This window comes from Emydura macquarii, unplaced genomic scaffold (assembly GCF_026122565.2).
Source record: "Emydura macquarii macquarii isolate MOO-44397 ecotype Brisbane River unplaced genomic scaffold, CSIRO-AGI_Emac_v2 contig_1390, whole genome shotgun sequence".
Taxonomy (NCBI): domain Eukaryota; kingdom Metazoa; phylum Chordata; order Testudines; family Chelidae; genus Emydura; species Emydura macquarii.
The window spans coordinates 7,026,649-7,048,033 of record NW_027131527.1 but is presented as its reverse complement, the minus strand read 5'-3'; the positions used below and the strand labels follow the sequence as shown (position 1 = coordinate 7,048,033).

Here is a 21,385-nt window from a genome sequence, read left to right as displayed (position 1 = left end):
TCTACAAAATGTTCTGATGATATTTGTCATTGAAAGACAATGTCCCTCTGCCAACTTTACAGTCACTTCACTTTTTCCTATGAGCTACCCATTTGTAATGTCTTAGATTCAGTGCAACCATATAAGTATGTTGGGCAACAAAGACTTCAGTCTTCTTCTTTTGTATAACAATGTGCCCAGTATTAGAGGTTGTGGGTTTGAATGCAAAAGGATGGTCAAGACTGTATCAAGTGATCTATAGTTTAATATAGTAGTTAAATTCCTGGTGGGACCCATTTATGCAAATATTCCATGAAAGAAAGAAACAAAAAGAAAGAAAGAAAGAGTGTGTATAATACACACACAGTTGCATATTATTCATTTAAAAATAAAATATTATCTTTTCTCTTGATGAAATGATTAAGTAATGAGGAGCTTGTGGAATGAGGTTACTAGAGGGAGTATCAGACCATTAGAAAACTTACAAAGAAAAATACTAGAAATTTCATAAAACACAAGTTAGAGTTCTCCAGGAACACAGGTAGTTGAGCAGAATTCCATGCCCTTATTTACTCTGACTCAGTTAAATCTTTACCATAATCTCCATTGTATGGTATAAATGCTTCTTATGAAATACAAAATACCATTTTAAAGGCAAATAAGGTTAAAAATATACATAAATATTTGGAAATCAGGCATAAATTCCAGGTCCTTGTTTCCCCTGCAACAGTTTTGTGAGTCAGCTTTACATGCATCAGAAGTTCGTGTATATTACCGGCCAAATCCTGGCCCCATTGACCTCGGTGGGACTAGGCTTTGCCCCTCGTAGTGTAATGTTGGTCAGATTTAGCTATTTGGTTGCCATTTTGGGAGCTGTGCATATAATCCAGTGTGTATGGTACCAAACGTGTATATTCCACAGTATCTGCTTTCCTGTTTCACAAGCACACTTGTTTTCTAGAGATGGATGAGCTGGTTTAGATAAAATAAGAACCTTCAGCCGCAACTTGTGATGAATTTGAACTGAGTCTTTCTTGTGGTTTTTGTAAGTTCAGATAACATTGTTCATTCATTATTCATTTCCATGAGTCTTTGCATTTGCTGCTGTGAGGTGGTACCAGCTGTGCTAAAATACTGTAAGAAAGAACTAAATACAGATCCCACTGAAGTAATTTTAATTGAATTCAGTGGAACCAGGAATTGGTCATCCTGATCAGAAGTAGGAATTAATGCAATTCCATAAAAACTGCCCCACTTTAGAAAACTCAAGAGGGTCACATAATATTTAAGCATGCTGAATTTTTGGGTAATTATCCAAAATGACCCTTTAAATGTTTTGAGGTTTGCTCATCATTACCATCATTTCCCTGTTTCCCTAGTTTGGTTGCCCTTGTTATAATCTTTTTGTTTGTTTTAAACAGTTGATCTTACTTCCCCCCACCTCTTTTGCATAACATGCAGCAGCAAGTTTCTGATTTCTTGAATTCTCAAGCATATTTATCAGTAAATTAGAATTATTGTCATGCTAAGTGCTACCGAGGCACTGCTGTGTGAATGCCTATTTAGGACAACTTTTACAACGTAGTTTGTAAGTAACGTTCTGAGTAAAGATTAGTTAATACCTCATGTAACTCATTTATTGAACATTGCCCTAATGATTTTTTTCCCCTATCTGTCTTCCAAAATAGATTTTAAAAAATAAAGCATACTTAGTGAAATTGATTAAATTAGCTTGACTTACTTTGGCTGTCTGATACTGCGCGTATCAAACTGAATTTGTGTATGTAGCACACAGCAAGCACACTTTACCCTGGATTAGCAAATAAGTACTTGTAATCTTTATTCAGCTGATTAGCAGTTAAATCAAAGGCTGGCACTCATATCTACATGAAAACATACTGTAAGTGCCATTTTAAAGTCTGTCAGACCATATGTAAGCTGCTGCATAGAACCTGCATAAGAAATATCATGGACTATAAAGTAACAACATGAATAAAATAATGTTTGTTACACTATATGTATTTTGAATACATGAGAGGAGCACATCTTCCCACCCTCCCTTCCTTTGCAGCACTGAAGGTGCAGTTTGCATTGAAGTGCAGTTGTTTGTAATGGGGTAAAGAATAGAGGAGGGTTGGAACAAGCCCGGGGTGATGATGCAGTGGATACACTGCTACATGAATCCACATGCTTAGAGGGTAGTTAGGTAGCTAAGGGGATTAATACGGCCCTGAGGCTGCAGTAGCTATGGCATAGCAGATCCTCTGTGAGGCGGATTCCTTCTACCCCCATTCCTAGTGGAATTCCCCTGTGCACAGTGCATGTATTAAGGCTGTACATAGGTTCTAGGATTTGTCTCACAGTATTTTAAACTTCCGCAGAATATTTGTACAATACATAATGTTTCAATTGCATGATGCTGAGTGCTCACTGATTGGTGCAACAGAGTGACGTCTGTCAGGATTCTAAAAACAAACTAGTGGGGCCAGTCCTTGCATCTGGTCATGCTGTGTTTGGTGCAGGACCCGAGGCAAAAGTGTCTGTAAGACCCCTTGATGCCCTGGTCATGGGGTTAGTCAGAGACCGGTCTGGTCCCCAGCGCAGCTTTCAGGTCTGCTCTAAGATATACCCAGCTGCAGCCCCCAAAGGTTTGTTTTGCAGCTGAGGATTGTTGGAGCGCAGGAGGGCTCTGGCTATGCCATGGGCTACAGGGGAATTGGAATAAGCAGCTTTGTACCACTAGATGATTCTATGCAAGGGGACTCCTGAGCTGCTCCATGAGGCTAGTGAAGCCTGCTTTGAGTTGTTGGCAAAGGCTGGAGAGCCTGTGGTTGCAGGGGCACCCCAGTTTGGGATGGGGAGAGACACTGGGGAAGCAGAGAGAGAGTTCTGGCCACACTAACTCTGTTCTTCACTCTGTTCTGTTCCATATTAGGTGAGATTCGAGCACCCCTAAATGCCTCATAGTCTGGGGAAGACAAGCAGAAAGGCTGTTGCTGTCCCCTGGTGGGACTATGATTGAGTTGTCTGGGCAGTTATTGTTTTTAGCTGGAGGCTAGTTATTCCCTGCAACAGCAATAGGGGGGCACCTGAAACCCTAGCTCTCCATTCCCTCTCCTTCCTCCGTATGCACCACTAGCAGGGGGAGGAGGAGCTGGCTGATGCCTCAGGCCCTGTCTTCTGCAGTGACACCCAGTGATCCCACACTCATGTTAGTGAGGAGGAGATGAAGGAAGAGGAGAAGATATACATACCCATAGGAGGCAAACCCACACCTGACTGGCTTGTGAAAAGAGGAATTGGCACATTTAGTGGATGTTTATGGAGATGAGACTGAGTGCTGGAAGCATGTGTAGGGGAGACTGGGGGCTGGGAGTGGGATTAAGTGGAGTGTAATTGAGATCAGAGTCTGACCCAGTGATAGAGGTTAAAAATGACCTGTGGTTATAACTCCTACTTAATGTTTATTTTCTGTAAACAGTTTCTTTTTTATTTTATATATATTTTTATTTTTTAAGAGGCTAAGAAAGGAGAGCCCATCACTGAGAAGGGGTGTGCTGCTGTTATTGAAATCCTGTAGCTAACTGCAGTTCTTCCAGCTCGTACTGGTATTGTAGGAGTTCCTCTCCAGGAACTCTAGTGGGGTAGATAATAAATACGATATGATTTATTATGTCAGTGCATGCTTAGAAAGTCCTTAATTTACAGATTATTGTCATAATCATTTGTAATGGTTTTTCGGAGCCATTGCAAACTATCACATCAACGGGAGCTTGCATCCTAATACATGTAATATATTTTTGGTTGACATATGATATTGTGGCATGCACAATAAGTAAGCAAACTGGAATCCTTCTGACAAATGCAACATAGCCTGGTTGAATGTACAACAGCCACTTCTGATCTCAATATTTCATTTTATCATAAACCCTTAATCTAAACTCTGTACATATTAGAAACAACAGCCTGAATATGTTTGTGTTTTTATTCACTTATTCGATAACATAGCACTTAAAAAACCCCTTTCATTCCCAGCCTGAGTCACTGATGCCTTTTCAGTACAAAACACCCTTGCAGCCAATTTTCTCTCTCTCTCTCTGACAAATGGAGTTTCAGTATACAGTGGGAATCCTAACAAACTCTTCACGATAGTTGCATTACTGCAGCAGGCAGCAGTATAGATCCACTGGCTCAAACACATAGCTAAATTCCATACTAATATAATTTCAAACTACCTGTTACCTTTTGTGCTAATGCATACAATATGGCCCAAATCAAGCCCTGGCTGATTCAGCAAAGTTGCCTGCTGCCTTCTCTTCCCCAGGAATCCTGTTAGCAAAGGACAGTATTCCACAGAGCAGGCTCGAGCATTGTATTTTGGTGTTTTTTTGGCTGCTGTTCTGGGGCCCAATCCAACTTGTATTAAAATCAGTGGAAAGAAGGAATATTGTATTCACTCCATTATCTGTGTGCCTCTGTTTTCTGCTGAGACAACCTGGGGTCTAGACATGTCCCTAGTTCTCAGAACTACTTCTTCTGGAGACATGATGCATTATCAAGTGGGCCTCCTAGCGCACTCTGTGTGCTGTAAATGGATCCTACCTAGCCCTGGATCCTACCTGTAAATGGATCCTACTTGGGAGGGAGGAAAAGCTCTCTATGCCCTTAACTCCTGTGCCTCCTTATCATAGTGGATGAGTTAGCCCTGTCTGGTACACCACAATTTAGGGGAAATAGAGAGGAGATGGGGAAATTCACTAGTTATGAAAATTGAGACAGGTGGGACAGCTACTGTTTGCTACTGAATGTATTTCTCAAATGTGGATTAGAAATTGATGATTTAGCTTAGAGAAATAAATTAAGAAATGTCAAGGAAGAAATTATGAGATATGTGAGAAAAAATTTCAAGCAATGACTACTTATCATAATGGTTCCAAAATGTTTACTACAGTGTGTATAGCATAGCACCTTTACATTTGTGTGTTAAACACTTTGAGGTAATAATCAGTTTTATAAAACTGGTGTAACATTTTTTAGTCAATACAATCTATATACATTTTTGAGAGTATTAATTAGACATTGGTGAAAAAAGAATCCTTTCATTTATTGTATATGAAAAGATAGTAGATTTATTTTTCTTACTTTTTCTGCTTATTTAATTATATCTGGGTTGTGGGAAAAGCTCCATTGAAGTGTTTTGTACATATACAGTATATATGCTATGCTGCTCCATCTCCTGTGGATTAGTTTTGGTTATAATAAATCAGAGGTTTGCTATGAGTGAAAATGCTTAATTTTTCTTTTCTATTTTCCTGGAAGCCATGACATTATTATTTGTAACAGGCATAATGTCATGTGACACTGAAAAAGTCAATGCTTACTTTACTCTGAATTGCTTAAGGCAAATACAGTATGTTCCATCCTAGTATTCAGTGCAGAAGACAGATTATTTAAACATTGCAAGCAGGGTACAGGTCAAGGAATAATCAAATCAATTTGTAAAAACTCTGTAAATCTTAGAAGATATCATGATATTTAAGAAAGGAATTTTTAAATGAAAACAACTAGTGCTGAGCCAATGTGTATGATAGAATTTAAGAAACTGTCCCCAAAAAAGGAACAAGTTGAGACTGACTTAGATATAACCAGATATATATATAATAACTTAGATATAACCAGATATAACCTCAAGGCTCCTATCTGCTCTCTAAAAGATAGATAATTTAAACCCAATTTTACAACATGGGTTTAAGACATTTTGCTCAGTTAGTGTGGACCAGTCAAAAGCAAGTTGATGCCATTTTAAAATATCTTTTTCTAGTGTAAATAATGTATTTTCCAAAATGGGAATCAAGTTTTCCTGGTCCACACTGACCCAGTCATGGACCTGAATTTCTAAAATGTGTGCATGTCAAAAATCCATGTGCATGGAATGCCTAATTTGTACATGAAATTACCACATTTGCATGCACAGCTTGGGAAACTATAGGCTGTTTGTGTGTGCAGTCATGGTAATGGCATACCCCCAAATTAGGTGTGAAATTGTATGTGCAGTTTTAGGAAATCAGAGACAAAGGATCTTTAATTTAAACCCATCATGTGCTGAACCTATTTTTTAAAATAGATTCAGCGAACACAGATTTATGTAGTGTAGCTGGGGTCTGAATTACAAATTGACCATAAGTTCTGCTCTCATCCTAGATGTATACATGCAAGTCCTGGATACATAATAAAAAGATAAACAAAAATATTCTGTTTATAAATATCATGTCATTTGTGGAATAAATCATTCAAGGAATGTTATATGATCTGCAGCAGTATTAATTATGCATTACTCTCATATTGTTACTAAACACTCAAAACTTCAGTGCAGTAATGTGCATTTAATAAATATGAACAATATTTAAAATTAATGGATTATGATGCTTGTGTTCAATAGGACGGACTGACACCTCTCCACTGCGGAGCAAGAAGTGGGCATGAACAGGTTGTAAAAATGCTGCTTGATCGTGGGGCCCCAATTCTGTCCAAAACCAAGGTAAATGGTACTGTGTACCTGTTGACTAGACTAATCTTGGAACATTCTCTTGATGTAATTATGTATATCTTAGATAGATTAAGTGTCCTATGATAACTCTCCAGCTTCAGAACAACTATAACAACTTCATAACAACTATTACTACTATACTGTGTCGACGATCCTCCAAACGTAGTCTAGTTTGTAGTGTAGGTATGTGCATGTATCAAACAGTATGTGCCTTTCATGGACATTTAATTGAGATATTTTTGCATACGAGAGAGAGATTCTTGTGGACAAAAGAGCACATATGGTATATACTGTTCCTCAGAATTCAGGTGACTAGAAAACATCTGCTTCCATGGGACTGTTCTATACTGAACACATATAGACTATGTTCCAAATGGTACCTAACACTAGAATAATAGACAAGCCCTAGACTAACTAAGCTACGTATTAAAAAACTAGTAGTTGAAAGCCCATGCTGTCACATAGGTGTAATTCATAAAGTCATCTATGTGAAAAAGCCAAAAATGGTTGAGAATTTAAAAATTGAACAGCAACAGACAGTGAATCACAGTGATGATTGAACCTGGTGATATTCTGAACAAAAATAATCTCAACCATATTTGTAACTGTTTCCATAGCTTCACCCTGACTCAACAGACATTCTTGGCATCAGAGTGATGTTTGAGATTGTTGTCTGTGGTGGTGTGTATTGTGTGGCTGTGTTTATTTGTGTGTAGGGGGAATTGTACTGGGAGTTTTATGTTAATTTGTGTGGGTGGCAAATGAGGGGGGTTTGCTGACATGAGGGGCCGTGTGTATTCAGGATTATTATTTATGCTGGTTGTGTTATGTGGCTGGCTGTGTTGATTTGTGTTGAGGGGGGTTGTGCTAGGAGATTGTGTGGGTCACATTTGGGTGCATGGGTGGGCCAGTTAGCCCAACTAATCCACCATACATGCAGTCTCCCTTATACAACCAATTAAATTGTTACATGCAAATTAGCTGTAGAGTAAGGGTGGTGATTTGTTGAGTTACCTCTGATATCACTATAGTCTAGGACTCCTAGCATGGCATAGATACATGCCTTATTGTAGTTGTATATCACACAGGTGTAATTTGTAAAGACAAAATGGCTGAGAACTTAAAAATTTGAAAGTAACAGACTGCGAAACCATATGATGATTCAATCTGGTAATATTCTGAACAAAAAGAGTTCTGAACCATGCTTATAGCTGTTTCCATTGCTTCATACCAACTCTACAGACATCTAGACTTCAGAGTGAATGCAGAGTAACAATACTGAAATCTTCTTATATAGATGCACATAAGAAAAGTGAAGAATAACAAAAAAGCCTGAAGGCTGTTCTATGAAAAAGTTCTGATTATTTCCTAGAAAAGATTGTTGAGTATAGTGTAGGCCCTTTTCATATTGTTACATGGGAGGCACAATGGCCTAATGGACAGGACATGAAACTAGAAACCAAGAGACCTGAATTCAAGTCCTGACTTTGCTGATGACTTGCTGTGGGAGACTATGTGTGGGTGACTTCACCTCTATATGACTCAGTTGTAATGTTTTTTTTTTAAATGAAGTTAACAAAACTTCCCCTACCCTGTGTAAAGCAATTTGACTGCTACAGATGAAGGATGTGTAGAGTAAGAACCACATGTCATTATTTTTATTGATTCTAAAAGCTATTTGTTTTTGCCACTCAGCTGTTTGATATAGTTATTTTGATCTTTCTGGTCCTCTACTGCTTTTCTTCTGAAACATCATATGTCCATCAACCTCTTGGTTTCTGTTTCCTCTCCCTGATTTCTACTCAGCTTCTTGGCCCTATATGTTCTCCTTGGCATAAGCTCCTCACTCCAAAGATCCCAAAGTGCTTTTTACAGATATCAGTGAATTATGCCTTACAATGTGGCTGTGGTAGAGCAACGTTTATAAGTGGGGAGATATGGGCACAGAAATGTTCAATGGCTTGCCTGTGATCACATAGTATATCCACACTGTAACAGAACCAGGAATAAACATGTTCCCGGTTGTGTGCCATAACCACAAGATCATCTTCCATCATTCCTCTAGTTGTCTACTGCTGAGCTTCTTTGTTATCCAGTCCCAGCCTCTGGTCTTTGTTTTTCCTTCTGTGTACCTGCTGCATTTCTCTGGTTCTCTTAATTTTTCTCCTGATTCCTGCTAACTCTTCTACTTAGGTGTGCTCCTTGGCCATCTCTGCTCCTGTTTTATAATCTGCCCTACTTTCTCTCAGCTTCTGCTCCTCATATCTGTTTGCTGTATTCTTTCGTCTTCTGCTAATCCCTTCCCACATCATTCTGTGTTATCATGGCCACAACACTCACTTCTTTATAACTACCCCTGAGACTTGAAATTCCTTCTGTGCATTCCAAGTCATCCTACAGTACTAACATATTATATAAGGGCAATTTATTCACTATTGTTGTTAAGATAATAAATTATACTTTTTTCATTTCAAGAAGCTGCTCATTTCACTAAATATTTAACAGAATTGTGTTGAACCCTCTTTGTGACTCTTTCTATAAACAAATCGCTTAGAGGGATTCTTTACACCAGCAGTTCTCAGCTGCGGCCTGGAGAGCTTGGTCATGTTGCACTTAACTCTCCATTAAATATTTTCCGAATATCAATTTGCCATGTAAATAGTTCCTGTTGTTGTTGAGGGGTGGCATGTCACTGGGAACAGGAGGGAGAGGTGCCTGTGAGATAGTCTTACTTTTAAGATTTGGTCTAGTCTGAGAACACTTGCTTTTACACATTAAATATAGTTTAAAATATCATTCAGATATCCCTTTTCCTTTCACCTTCCTCCTTCTTCTATGTTGCTTTTAAAAACATGTTTACTTTGCATTTCATCCTTTATTTTTAACTTTTGTTGTTCTTAAGATTTTAGAGTCATGTTTTTAAAAAGGGGGAAAAAGCAGTCCTCAGCTTCAGAAAGTCTGAGAACAACAGCCATTGAGTAATTACAGTGGTGCTTTGCTTGTGCTAACCATGGTCACATGAGGGCACCGCATCTGTGAAAAAGAGTTTTGTTTTTTTCTTGGTGGTAAGCATGGTGTATTTCAGACCTAAAAGCCATATTTCAACCATTTGTATTAGATTATCATCACCAACATTACTTTTTACTGTAGTAGCAACTGAACTGGAATCAGTTTTTGTAAAAACATAATTGAATACTGAACTTTACAAAAGATTTTTGACTTTGGATTGATACATCTAAATCACTAAAAAGGTAATTTTAGGTACTGTATCTCTTTAAGGAACCAATAGGAATTCATCCAAACAACATCTATTTTGTCCCTGTCTATTTTTTCTTGTTTTAATCTTCACACCATGAAATGGAATCAGTAATTCAGAAGTCTGTCTGAGTTATTTCTTTGTGTGGTTTGTGTTTGTAATCTATTTTGTTTGTATATATAAAAATACATTGTTACTTGAGTATTGTGAGCAGTGTAAAAAACATTTTCATCACAACTATTGTTCAAGAAGATAAATTTCCAACAGTTTTTTTCATAGAAGACATGACTTTGTAACTCTTTCCATGGAGCCAAATCCTGAGTTTTTACTTAGGGCAGGTGTACACTAGAACTTTTGACTGGTTTAGTAATGATCATTATGGGGTGGTCATTGAGGCCTGATCTGCACTGCCAACAGTGGTCAACAGGAGATACGCAAGCTACATAAAATAGCTTGCGTATCTCTCGTTAACGTACTTACGTGGCGTCTTCAGTGCACCGTGTCTCCTGGAGACACCCTTACAACGCAGCCTTACTCCTTTCGTTTAATTGTGTCGACCGGAGAACACTTCTGGGATTGATTGAGCAGGTCTCCACGACCCGCTCAGTTGATCCCACCACATTGATTCCCAAGTCGCTGGCAGTGTAGACACGCCCTAAAATGTTTCTATACTGTTAAAAGCCGTAGTGTAGGTGCACTTATATGCTGCCATAAAAGTGCTTTTGCCAGTATAACTTCTTTCACGCAGGGAACCAATATATGCTACATTTACTCTAGAGTTGCTGATATAGTTTTGCTGATTATAGCTATGTTGGCAAATGTTTTATAATATAAACTTGCCCCTAGTCTTTACTCAGGTTCCATGGGAATTTTGCCTGAGTAAAGACCTCAGGAGTTGACCCAGTGCACTTAGTTTCTATATAATACAGTGTGAGATTTTTCATAACAAAGGAGCTTGTAAAGCTCTGTTGCAAAGAAACTTCCCAGTGATGAACAATCAGTTTGATATGTCTGTCCTTTTCAATTTGTTTCTTTTTGTTTACAGAATGGTTTGTCTCCATTGCACATGGCAACACAAGGAGATCATTTAAACTGTGTTCAGCTTCTGATCCAGCACAATGTGCCTGTTGATGATGTCACTAATGACTATCTGACTGCACTGCATGTTGCTGCCCACTGTGGCCACTTCAAAGTTGCCAAGGTTCTCTTGGACGAGAAAGCTAATCCTAATGCCAAAGCATTGGTGAGTACGTAGTGGTTTACTAGTCACAGCTCAACAGTTTTCTAAAGTTGCGATGCCTAATATATGAGTTATTTTCTGTTTGTTGAAAGTTGACAGGGTCTGACATTCAGTGAGGCTAATGCTGTATTTGTAGAGTTCAAGAAAAAGTTATTGTAGCTCTAATTTAATATTAACATTTTTTCTGGTGCAATCTGTGTAACTCTTGCTTATGGATAGTTAATAGTGATTTATGTAATTTCTAGTGTAACCAGAGTCCCTTTGTATTTTGATAGTTTATTGTGATTCTCCAATTCTGAGTGGAATGCGTGACTGCAATCTTAACTGCTGCAGTAGTCAGTATGGGAAAAATTCTAATTTTCTAAATATTTGCAAAGAAAAAATGAGTAAATGACATTTAAAATTAAGTGGAATATTTGAGTACACCAAGTTCTGAAATTTGCAAAACAAGAATAAATAATGTAACAAATATCCACAGTATTTTTAGTGAGTGGCATCTTTATACTCACTTTTCTACACTAAAAACAAAACAAACAAACTGCCTCTTATAATACAAATAAACTGTTTCCAAAATGTGAGTGCATTGTTTTAAGGTGTTCTTATGCCTCACTTAGTAAATTTACATATTTGTAAAGAAATACATATTTATAAATGTATCTTTAATAATCATCTTAAACAAATTTGAATTCTTACAGTAATTGTGCTTTGTTGCTGTCCTGGGCTCAGGTCAATGCTGTTAGGCTGTTGATTTCATAAGTACTTCATGAGTTCTGTACAGAACTGTGAACCCGCACAAAATCAGTGTCAGTTTGAGTCCTTCTTTACATTTGACCTGATTTACAAGTTTCCTTGCTCTCTCAGCCACTCTCTTCCATATGTACCTCTCATCTTATCGTCATTGTCTTTGGCTGAAGGGTATTGTACTATGTTAATTCCTTCTCTCTCCCTCTGGTGAGTGCAGAATGCTGCTTGGCTTCTAGTACTGCAATATTTATTTTGGCTGCATTCTGAAATTCCTGAAGTCCCATTTAATGTGTCAGAATATCTGGGGCAGGGTTGCTGGATGGCAGCCAATCACTTGTCTGGAACAGATAGCCATAAATCTTCTTATCCCCCAACTCATTCACCCACAGGGTCAGATTCTTTATTCCACCTCAGCTATGCTTGGTGCAAGAATTGGGGAGGGTTTTCAATTTCACCTCCTGGTATTCTGGGCTTCAGAGCAATCTCAGGGCTGTTCTAAGTTGTCTTGTCTTATAGCAGCTTCTTAAGGACTGTTATATTAATAAAAATAGCCAGAATGCAATGCACTATGATCAAGTTGTTGCTTCTGCTGTTACTCTCATGATGTGCCTTCTATGCTGGGGACTTTAAAAGACAGGGGGCAATACAGAGCTGTTTCAGTAGTTCTATGCCACCCAGAGAGCCCTTACATCGAGATATTCCTGGTAGTCTTGTTTGTCCTGTTTATGCTTCATTTTACCCATTTCTCAGTACTTTAGTACTAGCTTTTCCTGGTCAATATCCTTTACTATGGGGCTCAGATAACTGGAGGCTTTGTTTACACTTAACTGGAACAGACACTTGCACTGACTGAATGCTATGAAAGTAAATGTTGTATGTAGTGTTGTTGTAGCCATGTTGGTCCCAGGATATTAATGAGACAAGGTGGGTGAGATAACATCTTTTTTTCAACCAGCTTCCGTTGGTGACAGAGACGAGCTCCGTGTAACTCGAAAGCTTGTCTCTGTCACCAACAGAAGTTGGTCCAATAAAAGACACTACCTCACCTTCCTTGTGTCTGTAGCTCATAAAGCTAATTTTCATCAGATTTGAAGCTCAGTACAGTCAGCTGTTTTTAAAACTGCTCCGTGAAAGCTGTTTTGATGTGTATGTATGTATCAGCATTCCAGATACCATAGTAAGCAGCACTTTACCAGTCTTAGATATTCTGGATAGCTTGGTTTTGGTTCACTTGGTTTCTTTTCTGTTTTACCACTTCATCACAAATAAGGTTTTTAATAAGTTTTAAATGTGCATTAGACAACTTGTGGAAATATTTGTCTTTAGAATATATTTGTATTAGTGATATATTTCATGTGACAAAATAATCTTATTAAAATTAAGTTACTTAACACAACAATAGTGACAAAAAAAATAGTGACAAAAATAATTCAGTAAAACAAATTTTTAGTAGTGGCATAGGAGGTGTATGAAAGCATTTCCTTTCTCATTCACAGAATGGTTTCACACCTCTTCACATTGCCTGCAAGAAGAACAGAATTAAGGTTATGGAACTTCTCCTGAAACATGGTGCATCTATCCAAGCTGTAACAGAGGTGAGAAGCACTGTTTGCATGTACGGCTTTGTTTCTAGTACCAGTGCAGCACTGTTTAGTTAAACAATACATGGGCATTGCTTAATGAATGTACACTATTAAAGTAAAAAAATGATTTTCAACTAGATAGCAACAGATTAACAAACGCATGTAGAAATATACTCAGTTACCCTATGAATTTACTTTAAAATACAAAGATGATATCTCATCAGAACATATGATGATGTGGGAAAGATCTTTCGAAAGGATCTCCATATTTCTGCCTGCAGTTTTGTTTGTATGGGGTGAAATTCACCCCCATGCAGATAGTAAATACAAATCCTATTTCAAAGGGTTATACGGCTCATAGGCCCGGTGCTAGCTCTCTGCATAGAGATGAAATTCATCTACCGTAATTTGTGTTCACAAATCAAATAGACATCAGTCCGCTCTTACTTAGGGCTGCATATAATAGTGCACACACAATTGCTAGCAAAAAGGTAGAGGCCAAATGAAACCACATTGAAAATTTGGCCCTATTTGTGTGCAGAGTGCTGCTGAGTTAAGAACGACAGTCACTTATATAAAGGTGAAATAACTATACAAGGAGTCAAGTTAGAAAAAGGATTAGCTGTTCCATTGATGAAATTAAACATGCTACAATTGGGAGCAGTTTATCTCTCAGAGCTTCAAAGTGTGAATATTTATTTCCATTTTTAAAATTAATCAATGGAAAAATCAAACAATACTTTTACCTTAAATGACAGGCTGATAATTGGAGGGCTTTTCTGCATGAGGATCTAAGTAGTGCTTCCTTAAAGGAAGCAGACATCTTGGTCTCCCTTAGGGAGGCTTTCAGAGTCTAGCAATGGCCCCCAATGGTTTGTACTAGCTACAGGGGACATGAATCTAACTTTCAGGTCATAGCTTGAAGCCCCTTCAGTACATGAATGAGAAGCACAGATTGAAACATAAGCAAAAGAGACACTGTGTTTCTTCCCCTCCGTTGTGGCTTTCTAACCATGGAAATAGGCAGTTGGTAGAGCTTTGTGATTAATTGATTTTTCAGTTCGCTGGCAGTTCAGAAAAATAGGGGAGGAAATTTGGTGCAGGGGCAAACTGAAACCAAATATTTTTCTGGAATTTTTGGCAAAGTAAAAAAATTGGTAAAAGTTTCATTTTAGGGAATTTTTCACCTTTTTAATGAAACCAAAAGAAATAAAGGGCTAGATACAAACAACAACAATAACACAGGAGGAAGAAACAGTGGTGCCCCTCTTAGACCCCATAACACAGTGGTTATGGTACTCTCTTCAGATGTGGGAGACCCAGGTTCAAAACCCCACTCTGAAACAGTGACTTGAACCCAGGTATCTGCCTTCCCAGATGAGCGCTCTGACCGCCAGGCAATGGTGCTTTCTTGCATGGGTCTCCCTCAGATTGTGAAGCTATTCAACTTTGTATAAAATGCTTGAATAATTGTTCGGCAGAGAGAGATAATGACTCTTTAGCCTGGTGTTAGGGCAATTCTTTGAAGAAGGGACACCTGGATTCTGGTCCCTGCTCCAATGACTATTTAATTATTTATACGAAATGGAATAGCTTCAAAAGGGACGACTGAGAGAAACTTACCCCAAAATATCCTAGAGCCTGGTGGTAGGACACCAGGTTCAAGTTCCTGCTTCAGAGTGGGGATTTGAATTGGATCTCTTACCTCCCAGGTGAGTGTCCTAACAACTAAATCCTATTGGATAAAAGAAGGGGAGGCATTGCTGCCTCCTTCTCTGCCTGGGTTTTTTGGGAATGGCACCTAAATTCCCTTGTGAATGTGGTCTGTAAAATGGAAATGTTTCATTTTCAATAATGTTGAAACAGTTCATTTTGAAACCTCCAAAAATATTACTTTTTCTGTTTCAAAACAATTGTCTGAAATTGACATGAATTCACACAATGTTAGGGTTGACCCAAGTATGCATCTTTTAGCCAAAAATGTTGCTCAGCTCTAGTAATTGGTCTGAATCTAGTTGATCTTATCACAAGTACAAAGGATTAGAAAGTACAGCATAAAATTCTCAACTCCATTACCTGGTGAGGACAACAGGATGTCTGTAATGCAGAAACAGTTCTTCCAACAGGAGCCATGCAGATATTATGATGGAAGGTGAAGAGCACTTTCTTCAATGTCTTGTACAACCACAGTAGAGATTTTAAAAACATACAGCACTTGGTCAGGTTTGGCCTGGGACTTTCACCACTGGTGCTCTGTCTCCCCTTCCACTTCTGTCATGAGCCATTAGTATATCATGGTGACCTGTGACAGGACATTTTGGAGCCACTGCATTTGCAGTCATGAACAAAGGTGATTTAATCTCTTATGTCGCCAACAGTATGTTGGCCAGACAGGTGAACAGTGTTCTTCCCTAGAGGAATCTGAAGCCAACATATTATTTCGTTTTGTCTAGAGTAGGAGGACAGAAAAAGTTGGTCTCAAATGTGACTCGTCCTATATTACCATTATTGTACAATTAACTGTTTAATAATGAGGTTATTTTTTGCAGACCCCACACTTTTTTTTTTTTTTTATAGATCCTCCATCTTGCCCTCCACCCCCACCGAAAACTTGCCTTTTCTGCACATGGGTTAATGTTTATGATGAAATCTGATAACAGATTTATTTTTTCTGATTTCAAAAAAACATTAAAGATTCTTTCCTGTAAAGTGTTGTAAAAGAAGGTGGGTAGTAAGCAACACAAATAGTCAGAGCTAGTAACATACTGGATCCTTTGGACCAGAGCCTTTCTCATGCTAGCTTTTCCAGATTAGGAGACAAACTTGCAGTTTCCTATTCACAGTTCTGATGAAATGGAGTGGGGACTTGTCCCCTAAACCAAGAGATCTCCTGAGATCCACAGAAATCTGGTACCTCTTTATAGATGATCTGGTACCTCTTTCCCCTTGTAGGACAGCTCCATGAGGGAATGTACAGACTCTTGTTGATTTCCACTGCAGTTGTGCAGCAGCAGCTGTGAGGGGGACTCTGGGGTTCTAATGCTGCTTGAGGAATTATTAACTATTGATGGGATTTCTGATGGGAAATCCTGGGGGGTCAGCAAGGGAGTGTGCCCTAATGGGTGCCCTAGTGAGTGGCTGATCCCCTGTCTATCCCCCCAAAAATCCTGTGGAAGGGCAGCCCCACAGAGTTCTAATGAGGAGGTCTGCATAGTCTCAAGGAGAAAGGAAGCATTCTGCAGAGCTAGCACTTTTCTACATTCCTCACCTGGGGTGCTGTGGTTTTGAACTCCCCTCCTGTCATGGAAGTAGAGGGGTAACGTTGACCAATATGATGAACAATAGGCATTTTCATTTACTCCAAAAAAAAATTGGAGGTGGTGGGGAGGAAGGACCGTAAATCTATCTGCATTAACTGTGTATTTCAGTAAATTGCATCTTCATTCCAGAAATAATTGTATCCCTTTTTTTCCCAGTCCAGTATTGGTTAGTAATGAAAATTTCTTTGCTTCCTTTAAAAAAGGTTAAATTTATCATAAAAGCAAAATATTAAGTGGAAGGAAAATTTCACCTTCCTAACTAATCTGTAGATTTTAGTGAAATCAGGTATTGCTGAACTACCTACAATATTTATTATTTATACCCTCAACCCTAAGAACATATAAACTTCCAATTCTGCATGTGCTTAAAGCTAAATATTTGTGTGTCTTTGAAAAGAGCAAGCACTTGGGTATATTGATTTTTAAACAATTCAGTTTCTCCATACTTTGTTCAAGAAAGATAATGTAAAACTAGTGAGTTAATTTTGCTTGCTTGTTTGTTTGTTTTTAGTCGGGCCTAACTCCAATCCATGTTGCTGCCTTCATGGGACATGTAAATATTGTGTCACAGCTGATGCATCACAGAGCATCACCCAACACTACCAATGTGGTGAGCAATGGCTTTCTTCTCAGTAGCCTGGAAACACGTTTTTAATGAACTAGACTCTGATATTGCTATTTATTTAAGGGTCTAATACTGTCAGGTGTTGACCAACTTGTGAGAGGTGTTCAGCACTCATAGCTCCTACGGAAGTCAGTGGGAGTTGTGAGAGCTGAGGATCATTCAAGAGGGGTTTACAAGACCCTGAGAAAGTTTTGCTTTAGGCCTGATCTATACTTAAAATTTAAAACAACCTAATTATCACCACTGAGCACCGTAAGTAAGCCGACCTCCCCCCTGGTGTAGATGCAGGTAGAGTGATCGAAGAATTCTTCCATCAGACTAGCTTCCAGTGCTTGGGGAGATGGATTACTTACATTGACCAACAAATGCCTTCTGCCAATGTAGGAAGCATCTATGCTATGGCAGTACAGCAGCATAGCTGTGGCATTGCAATTGTAGTGCCCTTAGTGTAGACATGGCCTTAGTTTTATCCTGAACTGATTATGTTAATCTATTTATTTGCTAACATAACGAACGAGAAGTCACTCGCTATAGCTTAGCTTAGCGCCTCTAATTTTTGGGAAGTGTACTTGACTGCTTGAGTGCTGCATCCCCAGAACACCAGAGGGCCTTACCGTTTAAGGCAAGGTCTGTTGTCGTCAACAGACTGCAGCAGATTGTCAGGACATATTGCATGTGTCCTTACAGCATACAAGTGCACTTTTACTGGAGGAGCGCAGTGTGTGTCCCAAGGCTCCCAGGGAGTGGGCAAAAATGTAGTGGTTTTAGGTACGTACTTGACAACTGCACTTACTTCTTTAGGAAAAAAGAAGGATGTACATTTGAATTCTCCTTTTGCAATTTGGCATGAAAGTCTCTTTTCAAAACAGAGAGATGGACACTTGTCAGAAGACAGCAGTGTATATGATTTGTTTTGTAAACAATTATTAAATTATACACACATGCAGCACCGTCTGTTACTTAGACAGCATTTGCATTAAAAGATCTAGTGAAGTACAAAAATCGAGAAAACAGTTTCGCTCTTGAAATCATTCTGGTTTCCTTGGATATGTACTTAGTAATGATTTTTTGTGTGTGTGTTCACTCAACTGAGTGCATGTCAGATCACAACAGACATTCGGGGCATAGGGCATAACAGCAGGGATGTGGAGAAAAATCTGCACATCTGAATACATAAAACTTGCAATCATTCTAAATGTTTGGCCAACTGAGTGGTCAGTTAATTTGACATCATTTGAACATTGTAAATAGAGTACAAGTGAACAAGAACATTGTTTTCTTTTCAACAAAAGGACAGAACACTAATGTACTATCCTATTAGCAAACTGATGCTGGAATAAATGACTTTCCAAGGTACAGCTCTAGGGGTCAGATATTGATTTGCTTCCACATCCTGCTCACAAACAACTCCTTAAAATAAAAATCATGAGGTGATTATTTTAAATTGGGTCATGAGTTTTTTGTACTGATGAAACATGTTTTGTTTTTTATTGAATCTTTGACAATATTTTGTTTTCACTGCTGAATGCATGTTAGAGAGGAGAAACAGCACTACATATGGCTGCCAGAGCTGGCCAAACAGAAGTTGTTCGATACCTAGTACAAAATGGAGCTCAGGTAGAAGCTAAAGCAAAGGTAAGATGATATTCCATGTATCATAAACAAACACTGGGTATGCTTAACAAAGCCAGGACGTTTTGCAACTTAAACTGGAGGGAGCAAGGAAGTGAAACCATGTGTTGGACTTTATATTGTGGTAATGATCTTTTAGTTTTTGGTTGTGCTCAGATTCTACAGTGAGTGGAGTACAAATGTATAGATAAGGCAGACAGCGTCAAGCTGGTATTGATGGCCATTTCTCCCCTCGGTTTACTAGGGGTGGGGTGGAGGTGGAACTGCTTTTACTATGTGCAAAACTATTGTTCCTATGCCATAGGCATCTGCTGTCATCTCACAAAGCTTATTCAAAAAATAAACTTGCTTTGAAAGAATGCTTCACAAAGAACTTCATACAGTGCTCGCATCTCTGGAACTCCTAAAAGTCAGATGTAGCAGCCTTGCAGCAAGGAAAGCAATGAGAGTAGGAATCCCATGTCTCAGTCAGGCAAAAAATACAGTGGTTTCAAAGTAATAGCACTTTACCTGTGGGAATTTCTCCATAATGGATCGGCTATTAAGGAGAGTGAGTCTGGTAGTGGGTGATTGAAATAGGATTTCTCAATTGGAATAAGGTGCTGTCACCCAGGATGGAGAATTAAGTCAATGTGGTTATTCCTAGTCTCTTTGCGGGAAGAAACAAGGGGAGATGGTATGACGTGGTATGATGGGTTGTTGAAGAATTCTGAGATTGCTTAGAACAAAGATTGTACAATGTGGAAGTGTAGAAAAATGTCAATACAAAATTTACATAAACAACTAATGAAAGAAGGTGAAATTATCTAGTAGGCCCATGGTGCAAGGTCACAGGCTACGCTCAAATGACTCACTCTAAATATTTATTTTTCTTCACTGAAAACAATCTTTGAGGTTCTTTCTCAGAGCAAATTCCTAGGCCTCTGTACAGTGACATTGCTGTTCTGAAAAGAGTCATTACAATCTCTGTAAAAGATCATATGGATTTCATTGCCATAATTTTTCGTATTCTTTTTAAAAAAAAAAAAAAAATTGACCATAACCAAGTATAATGGGTGCCCTACAATTTTATTTTTTTAATAGATTTGAAACTTTTTACCAGTTTCTCTGGAATCCGTCATTACTGAGACAGGGACTATGAAAGGAATTGCTCACTTGTAAATAAACATAAAAGATCTGTTTTAATACATAAAATGAGGAAATTAAGTGCCAAGAATTCTCACTCCATCGCAAACTCCGTCTGGTGTGATTAATTATTGCAGGGGTCAGAACAGGTTAAGATCTTTGGATCTTTGTAAAGGTATTTAGGTGGGGTTTTCAAATCATCTAAGAGCCTAAAACGCATTGATTTCAATGGGTGTTAGATGCCTAGATAGTTTTGAAAATCTGACTTAAGTGCCTAAATACCTTTACTAATCTGGTCTAACCCTAACCCTAAATTCACTATACCTTTGATGAGTTCCTTAATGCAGTATGCATGGCCTGCAATATAGTCTCATGGTAAAATGATGCAACGCAGGGACAGATTGAGAAACTTGAACACCTTCTTTTCTGTTCTTGATCACATTGTGTGTGTGGAACATTTTCTGTAACATCAATAAAGCACCGTCAGGCACTATATAACTTAATCATATGACAAAGAGGAAAAACAGCATTGAATATTCATTAGTTTTAGAATTTTTTATATAGAATTCAATTTTATAGAATTCAATAGTTTTAGAATTAATATTCATTTACAATTACATAACAATAACATCTCAGCAAATATTTTCCTTATGCAGATTATACTGTATTTTTTTCATCTTTGTATTTAGGATGACCAAACACCACTACACATTTCTGCCCGACTGGGAAAAGCTGATATAGTGCAACAGTTGTTACAGCAAGGAGCATCTCCAAATGCAGCCACTACTTCTGGGTATACGCCACTACATCTTGCTGCTAGAGAGGGACATGAAGATGTAGCCTCAGTTCTTTTGGATCATGGTGCATCTTTAGCTATAATTACAAAGGTAAGGGAGTTGCAGAAGTGAAAGCTCGAATGCTTTAAAAGGTTTCATAATAGTTCTCAGTGAATTATGTCCAGGAGTCACACATGCATACCAAGTAACATAGGAATTAAATACATTATTTTATCTAGGAGGATACAGATAACATGTTTTCACTTCTATGCTTGATTTATAACATAGCCTACTGATAAAAACATATTGTTTTGGGGTTTTTTTAGTGTCACGGATCAGTTGTTGTCATGGATATCTATAATCTGTTTTGATAGACGTGTCCAATTTTTAAAAGCTAAACTCAGCAAGTTTGTCTAGCAAATTTGTCTATGGTGTGCGACAAACATTGGCTGGCTGAGGTGCAATATGAACATCAGGGATGGAATACTAATTTCTAGATTGTTTATCATAAGACAAAACATGTCTACTATGCCAAATGAGAAAATTGTGCACATGTCC

At 38.3% G+C, this 21,385-nt stretch overlaps 1 protein-coding gene across 7 annotated transcripts in view; it reads left to right on the top strand.

Moving 5' to 3' along the window:
* ANK3 (ankyrin 3) overlaps positions 1-21,385 on the top strand; it is a 399,852-nt gene that overhangs the window by 246,240 nt on the left and 132,227 nt on the right. For all 7 annotated transcript variants that reach the window (XM_067552555.1, XM_067552551.1, XM_067552556.1 and 4 more), the window contains 6 exons: positions 6,419-6,517; positions 10,828-11,025; positions 13,263-13,361; positions 17,181-17,279; positions 18,831-18,929; positions 20,741-20,938. In XM_067552555.1, coding sequence (XP_067408656.1) covers positions 6,419-6,517; positions 10,828-11,025; positions 13,263-13,361; positions 17,181-17,279; positions 18,831-18,929; positions 20,741-20,938 — 792 coding nt within the window. The remainder of the gene's footprint in view (positions 1-6,418; positions 6,518-10,827; positions 11,026-13,262; positions 13,362-17,180; positions 17,280-18,830; positions 18,930-20,740; positions 20,939-21,385) is intronic.